The 7,924-nt window shown below is 53.9% G+C and overlaps 1 protein-coding gene across 1 annotated transcript; it reads left to right on the top strand.

The window, feature by feature from the left end:
• The first annotated feature begins 384 nt into the window (after positions 1-384).
• Positions 385-6,146, top strand: MYF5 (myogenic factor 5). Its single transcript, XM_023932691.2, has 3 exons — positions 385-5,029; positions 5,515-5,590; positions 5,698-6,146. The coding sequence occupies exons 1-3, from the start codon at positions 4,523-4,525 to the stop codon at positions 5,889-5,891; spliced, it is 777 nt and encodes a 258-aa protein (XP_023788459.1). The 5' UTR covers positions 385-4,522; the 3' UTR covers positions 5,892-6,146.
• The last annotated feature ends 1,778 nt before the right edge of the window (positions 6,147-7,924 follow it).

Raw genomic sequence — 7,924 nt, 5'->3', positions numbered from 1 at the left:
AGCCACAGTGTCGCACCCACACCGGGGCAGCCGGCTGTCAGATTTACCCGCAGCCGGGCATTCATCTCAAGAAGCCACCCGTCCGCCCGGCAGGACCCCCACGGCAGCGTCTCCTCCAGCAGCAGGGTAACTTGAGCGATTGTTTGGAGAAGTTTGCCTAAAGGAGAGTTTTTTCATTAAATAAAGAAAATACCTCCCGAAGAGACTCTCCGTGACCCCCGGGGCTGCAGCTGACATGCAGGGTTTCCCAGTGAAGGTCGTCAGTGTGTTTGCAATTAAAATGTTTGTGTTAGATATTAATAACGATAATCTTTACTTAAGTCCCCAGCCAAAGCAAACAGGGCCCTGGAATCACAAAATCAAAGGGCAATAACTGGGTAAAGACAAGAGGTTTGTGATTTAATGAAGTCTTTTTCCGGAGGGACCACGCACAAAGTCATAGAAGTTTTTACGCAAATGCAAGTGCCCCTGCCGCTCCCTCCTCCCCTCTGCGGGCTGGAAATGCCATGCTCAACACAGTCTCCCTCTCCTCTACCTGCTCCGCTCTCCTGGGAACCAACCACCTGCTCGCTCTCTCGGGAGCGGGGGGATGCGGGGCTCCGCCGGCCCGCGGTGCGTGGTGCCCGTCCCGGCGTGCAGAGCCAGAGGTGCCTGTGGGGCCGGGAACGACATGGGGAAGGCAGTGGAAGGGGGGAATGGGGTGCCTTGTCGGCCGTGCTGCCGCGTTGACACCGCCTTCTTCTGAAGGGACGCGACCGAGCGTTTAAAGCCTTGTTTTTAGTTTGAGGTTTTGGGGGTTTGTTTTGGTTTATTTTTTGTTTGGTTGGTTTGGGTTTTCTCTTTTATTTTGTTGGGGTTTTTTGGTTGGTTTGTTTTGGGTTTTATATTGTGCATCTTTATTTTCCTCGGTGAAATCGTCCGCAGTCCAGGAAGGGAAGCAAACATCCAGCAGCAGGCTTAGCTCATTCTCTGAGCTCGAAGTCAAGGCGATCAAGAGGCGACACAACAATTGTCGCCACGGGAAAATTCCTGGGTGGACCATTGCAGCTTTGGGGACCCCGTACGATTTTTTTACAATTTCCTTCTTTCTGTGGAGAATGAGCTAGGGATGGGTGTAGGGGGCAGGGAGGGGAGGAGGTTGAATAATTGAGCCATGTGCTCGCTGGGACGTCCCTCCGATAGCAGGAACTAGCAACTTTTCCCAGTCTCAAGGCTGCTAAAAACCCCCTCGTGTCCCTTTGATCTCTCCTGGGAGTCCCGGGGAGCCAGCAGAGGCCAATGCCTTCTTCAGCTGTCCTCTATACAATTCCCTCTGGCAGGTACTAATGTGTTTACTTAGGTGCTCACTGTTCCCAGCGCTGGGGGGAACCAAACGTTTCTCACACGGCTGGAAGCGCCCGGCCCCACCAGCCCGAGTGGGAAACAATTTTGCTCTCGGGGCATCACAGAGGAGCACTCGCTGCCGCTGCCGGTACCCGCGGGCGGCGGGAGCCGAGCGGAGAGGAGCGGCAGCACCGAGCTCCACGCTCTGGCCGCCCTGCGCCGGGCCCGGTGTGCGCTCCGTGGAGGCCGGCAGGGCACAGCGCAAAGGCGCTCCGGAACTCCGGGGCTGGGGGTGCGCTCGGGGGCACCGCAAACACCTCTCACCCCCTCAGTCCGGTGACTTACTGTTTCGGTAGGATTTTCTTCTCTTAAATAGAAAGGCGTAGGACTTGGGAAGAGATGGCACTCTCTGCAAACGGTGCCCATACGGGATGGAATCCATCCAGGAAATAGGTGCAGCACGACGATTCCTGACGAGTGAGGAGGGCTGGGGCGAGGAACACCGTTTAAAGGGATCTTGACACATTCACCACTTTCTCCCTGCCACTCCACGGGAGCAGATAGTGTCTGATGCTAAGGCTGTTCCCGCTTTCCGGACTTGAGCCTCCTGAAATGCAGCACTATCCTCTCCCTCCCCCCACCTCGCCCTTCGCCAGCAGCCTCATTAGCCAGCCTTGTAGTTCGTGTTTTCTCCCCCCTTTCTTTAGTTCCACTCGCCTACTGCATTTTTTCAAATTTGTTTTGAGATCACTTTACCAGAGGAGCCGGGGGCTCCTTAAGGGATACTAATTACTGATTTTTTTTTTTTTTTTCTTCCTGAGTGGCAGGCCCTTTCGTGGTTTCCTCCATTTCCCCAAAAATATTCAAGGAAAAAGGAAAGATTTTTTCCAGCTCCTCCAAAACTTTTGGGGAAAAACACATTTCTTAACAGCCCGAGCTCCGCTGAGTTGATCTCAAATCTGCGAGCTAAAGCTCTGCATGCCAGGAGAGCGGGACTGAGGGGCTTGGCATTGTTCACCGGGAGATCCACAGTGCATGCTTGGAGAGAAACCAAGCATGCACCAACCCAGAAAGGTGATCGGAACTGCAACCGGCACTTTAAAGATCAAGTTTATTTGTGCACGGAGCATAAATATGTAAACAGGTCTATTTTAGCCAGCGCAAATGTGGTAAACGAAATTGTGTGTGTGTGTGTCTGTGTGTGTCTGTGTGTGTGCACGCCACAGCCCAGTGAAGAGTTCAAGTTACTGCAGAGCAGAACCCCTCCTGACTGATGCTGTCTTAGGAAAACAATAGGGAACTGTCCTATTTCAGATGTGGCCCAACAAAGCAGCAACCTGCACCTCAGAGCGGCAGAAACCTGAAATTCTGAGCTTTCCCATTCTGTAACTTTACTCCTTTATCAACTCCCTGCTTTTCATAGAGTATTCATTTCAAAGGGGGCTCCCCGTGTTTACAGCCCCAAATAAACCAGAGCAGTGCAGATGTAGCCTTCCCCAGCTGTTAGAGAATTTTGCATCCTTTCGTAGGAAGGTATGTGCAGGGTTGCTTTTTAGGAAAAAAATTTAGCCTAAGAGTGGAAATCCGCCTTTGGGGGCTCAAGGGTGGTGGTAGCAGAGAAACAAGGATGGGTTCCCTCCATCCCCAGCACAGGCCGAGCTGCTTGCCTTTCTCCGCCTTGCCCGTGTGGATCGCAGGGCTTCCCGGCGGCGTGCGCTGCCACAGAGCATCTCCCTCAGGAGCTACTTCCCTACCCGCCTTGCTCACTTGATCAGCTGCTCCTGGAGACAATCCAGCGAGCTCCTGGCTCTCCGTGCCACCACACTACCTCTTCCTTAAGGGAGGCTAACTGAAGGCGCCTTGTTCCTGGGCACACAAACCGGCTCCGTAGCGTTTGAACCGCTGCTGGGTCATTTGCTCTCCGTTTAAGTTAGCTTAGGTCACATAATTTTTTTCCCAGGTAGGGAAGGTTTCCTTTCCCTTCTCATAATATTTTCCTCAGCTACAAAAGCCACCTGGATGAAACCAAAGGATTCCTACGCGTTAGCAAATGCCTGTTAAATGGCTTCATTACCACTCTAATGACCCTTGCACCACTCCGCTCGGCTACTGCTGCGGCTGGGGCTCTGCAAGGCTTTTGTCCCCTTGTGTAAAGTTACTTAGGGATTGCGGGGTTAGAAATTTTACACTTCCAGGAGGGGTTTGTTGCACTGGCAGCTGGGACGCATCTGTAACGGTACAAGTTTGCCTGAAAGCAGAAAATTAGCAAGCCCAAGGCACTGCTTGACTGTTGTGTCCCTAGCAGCTTCAGGTCAGAAGAGTAGGAGAAAGAATGGGAAGGGGATTTGTCTCTGAGCAAACATATACACTTTTCTTTTGTGAGTACCTTTCCTTGTGATCCGATTCGACAGCACTAAAATCTGGTTTCCCTCCTCGTCTCTCCTGGCCACAAGTAGCAGTGCATTGTTGTCCCCCAATTTGTAAATTTCAGCTGTTGGTGGCACAACTTTAATTACTGGAACAAAGCGCTCCTTGAGATAAATAGGTCTGAGAAGAAGGTTATCATTTAAAAGGAGAAGAAGGTTATAATTAAGAAAGGTTATAATTAAAAAGGAGAAGAAGGTTCCTCTTAGGTCTGAGAAGAAGGTTATAATTTTTCAGGTTATACCTGGATCACGGGCTGTGGGAAATAAAGATATGGAAGTAGAGGCTATAGGTGTCCCTCCCGAAGAAACGTGTGATGGGAACAGCGGGACTAGGAAGGGTTCTTGTACGAGCCACTGACAAGTGGTTCGTGTGTGTCCATGCCCTCCCTTCTTTTTCTTTCCATACCAAACTGCAAATTCACAGGCTTGGTTGGAAATTTGGGGATGTCGCAACCAGTCCATTGGAGGTCGTTCATTAGAAAAGTGCCCATCTCTCGGCGCTCCAAAGGAGCGATGCGGAGCAAATTGTCTCCTGGCGACTGGAGGGGGCTTGCCCAGACAGCTCCCGGCAGGGGCTGTGGTGGGATATGCTAATAAAGACTGGCCGCTGCGGACCAGCCTCCCTTTCCATGTATATATAAGGGCCCCCCGCATCAGCCGAAGGACACTTGGTCTCGGGTCGCTAATTACGAAGGAAATTGCCCCAGCGCGCTGCGGAGCGCCTCGCCGAGAGCCGGTGGCCACCGTCCCGCACTGACGCCTCCGCAGCAGGGATGGAGGTGATGGACAGCTGCAAGTTCTCTCCGTCCGAGCTCTTCTATGACAGCTCCTGCCTCTCCTCCCCAGAAGGCGAGTTCCCTGAGGATTTTGAGCCCAGGGATCTGCCTCCTTTCAGCTCCCACGAGGCCCCCGAGCCCGCCTGCTCCGAGGAAGAGGAGCATGTCCGAGCTCCCTCTGGCCACCACCAAGCTGGTCACTGCCTCATGTGGGCTTGCAAAGCCTGCAAAAGAAAATCCACCACAATAGACCGGCGGAAGGCAGCCACCATGAGGGAGAGGAGGAGGCTGAAGAAAGTGAACCAGGCTTTTGAGACCCTGAAGAGATGCACCACTGCCAACCCCAACCAAAGACTCCCCAAAGTAGAGATCCTGAGAAACGCCATCAGATACATCGAGAGCCTCCAGGAGCTCTTGAGGGAACAGGTAGAAAACTACTATCACCTGCCCGGACAGAGTTGCTCCGAACCGACCAGCCCCACTTCCAGCTGCTCCGATGGGATGGTAAGACACAGGCAGGAGCCATGGGGCTGTGGGGAGCCCAGAGGGCCCGCGGGCAGGTCCATCTCTGCCCAACGCCGTGGGACCAGTCCCACGGGTGTGGGACGGGCCGAACGCCTCCGGACATCAGGAAAAGCGGGCGGTTTGCCTTAGAACAGGCCCCTTCCCAGATTTTCCGCTGAGCACGCACGTGGGCTTTCCGGGGATGCGCGGGGGGCTGTAGCGCTGCCCGAGGGCACCCTGCAGGCGCCCCAGCCCCCGGGGTCTCGCCGTCCCCCCGATACTCTCTTAGCGCGGCCTTGGAGGGGAAGCCTGGGGGCTGGGCGAGATGGGGAAGGCACTGCCCAGAGCCAGCAGCCGGGCTGGGGGGGGCGGCTGCTGCGCTCCCTCCCCGCCGGCCTTTATGGCGCTTTCCCTTCTCGGAGAGCTTCCCGCTGGCCTCTGGGCGGGGGCGGCAGGGCCGGCACTCGCCCCTCGCTGTCTTGCAGGCCGACTGTAGCAGCCCCGTTTGGTCGGCAAGAGGCAGCAGCTTCGACGCCGTCTACTGCGCCGAGATGGCCCACGGTAAGCCCGACCGGACCCGGCGCGGCCTGGGGGGCAGAGGCGGGGCCCGGGCGTCTGTGGGAGGCAGCGCGGCACCCCGCGGTAACGCGCTGCCCTGTTCCCGTCAGGGTACGCCGCCGATCAGAGCAGCGCCCTGTCCAGCCTGGACTGCCTCTCCAGCATCGTGGACCGTCTCTCCCCGGCGGAGGAGCCAGGGCTGTCCCTCCGCGACGCCGACTCCCTCTCGCCCAGCGCCAGCATCGACTCGGGGCCGGAGACGCCCGGCACGCCGCTGCCCCGACGGACCTACCAGGCGCTATGAGGGGCCGCAGGGCCTGCACCCCGCGCCTGCCGCCGGGGCCGCCTCCCGCGCCCGGCCGCCTCCTGCAAACGCTTCTCGGGCGAGGGGACAGCCCCACTGCCCCTCGGGCCGCCGCTTCCCTCTGGGGCTGCAGGCAAAGCGCCCCGCCGGCCCCTGCCCGTGGTCTCCAGCACCCCGGCAGGGCAGGCAGACCCCGGGGCTCGGGACACACGCGCTGCCCTGGAATCCCCGCTGCAAATAAAACGTGCTGTGAGAGAGCTGTCTGGCCGGCTGGTTCTTTAAGTGCATTCCCTGGCATGGGGGAGGGCAGCGAGACTCGGCTGCGGGGCCGGCAGCATCCCTGTGGAGCCCCCACCCAGCGCCGGGCGGCCCTGGGCTCCCGCCGGCGGGGGACTGGGACCTTGTTTCTCGTTCCACCAGTGCCTATTTATTCTGAGACCACTCATGCAGCAACAAAAATGGGGAAGTTTAAATTCTCACACCGTATGTCCTGTTATAGACTGAGTTTCCTTTACTTTCTGCAAAAGTAAAAGTAATTTTTTTGCAGTCATGTTTTTCTATCCACTCTTCTCTGCCTTCCCTTCCTGCCCACCCCTGCAAAAGCTCATGTTTCTTTCACTGGGTATGAAGATGGACTATGTATCCCAGAATTTGACCCTAAAATTGCGTTGTGACTCTGCTCTTAAAACAGCTGTATCATCTAGCTCTGATGCTGTGCTGGGGAATTTTGCTTGTTGCTCTGGCAGAGACAAATTTAGTAAAGTTAGTAAGACCAAACCACATGTATCTCTTTCACAAGCCACGAGGTATATTTCACAATATTTGGAAAACAATATAGATTTATCTGCTCCCAGTGACTTTGGTCTTACCATCCAGGATGCAAATTCATTACTCGACATAGGTCTAGAAATAACCAGGCCAAATTTTCATGTGTTTTCAGATTTAACAAGTATTTCCTTTCAAGCACTAAATTAGGTCTATCTACCATGAAAATTTTCTGGCTTTTTGCACTCCTCTAGCTATAATTCAAAACTTTCTTAGCCAATCCTCCCCAGCCCCCTAAAAAAAAGAAAAGAAAAAAAAAAAAAAGGGATGAGATGGAAAGATGGGCTTTTTCAATTCATCCAGAAATGTTTCATATGATAAATACTCTGGGAAGAGATATATACACCTCACTATTGTGGGATAAGGATGTATTTGCCATTTGTGTTTGTGTTGCTAGCACTTGGCAGCCAAGGGGCCTGGCAGTGGTATTTCACTTCTGATAAATCTTTCACTTGAATCCAGCCCAGCTGAGTCATGTCACCAAAAGTTATCACCTGACTGGCCTTTGGCAGAATCTCTGAGCCAAAGATAAAAGAAGCCTTTGCTTAGGGATGGCTCTGTCCCTGTAGCACACTGAGGGTCTCTATCCTCCCACAAGGGGCCACAGAGAAAGTGAGGTGGCACCTGCCATCCTGAGCCTGCAGCAGGGCAGTAGCAGGTGTGTGTCTGACACAGGGCAAGGCCAGCCCACCCTTTGGCACAGCTTCCCTCAAAATTACTTTCTGCCCTTGCCCGTAGCCTTGAGGTAAGTGTTCTTTTCTTGCAGAATATTTCAGGAGGAGCCTTGACCAGAAAGGGCTTTCTGTGTATACAGATATGTCTGAACTAATCATGGGGTAGAAGAAGTGGTTTTAAACCCCTGAGTTGCAGCCATGCAAAGGTTCAAACTCTTGTCACTGCAGATGGTTCAGGAGTATGTAAATGCCTTAAAAGAGATATAGTCTTGGTTCTGGGGGATCACATCCCAAGCCTCCTGTTCACAGGAATCATTATGCAAGACCTTGAACAACACTGGTTTTATTTCCTGGCTTCTCACACTGCTGCAGTGTGTCAGTGTTCGCTCCTCTCAATCAAAATGCCATCCCATGGATACTTCTTATGCCCAGGATTCAATAGAGTGCAGATGATTTTAAATGGCATTTTAGAGTGAGCTAAGCTAGAGAACCTTCAGCATTTCATTCTGCACTGTGCTGACCTTGGCAAGCGAT

Source organism: Cyanistes caeruleus, chromosome 4 (assembly GCF_971803275.1).
Source record: "Cyanistes caeruleus chromosome 4, bCyaCae1.hap1.1, whole genome shotgun sequence".
Classification (NCBI taxonomy): Eukaryota; Metazoa; Chordata; class Aves; order Passeriformes; family Paridae; genus Cyanistes; species Cyanistes caeruleus.
This window is presented reverse-complemented; position numbering and strand designations above follow the sequence as displayed.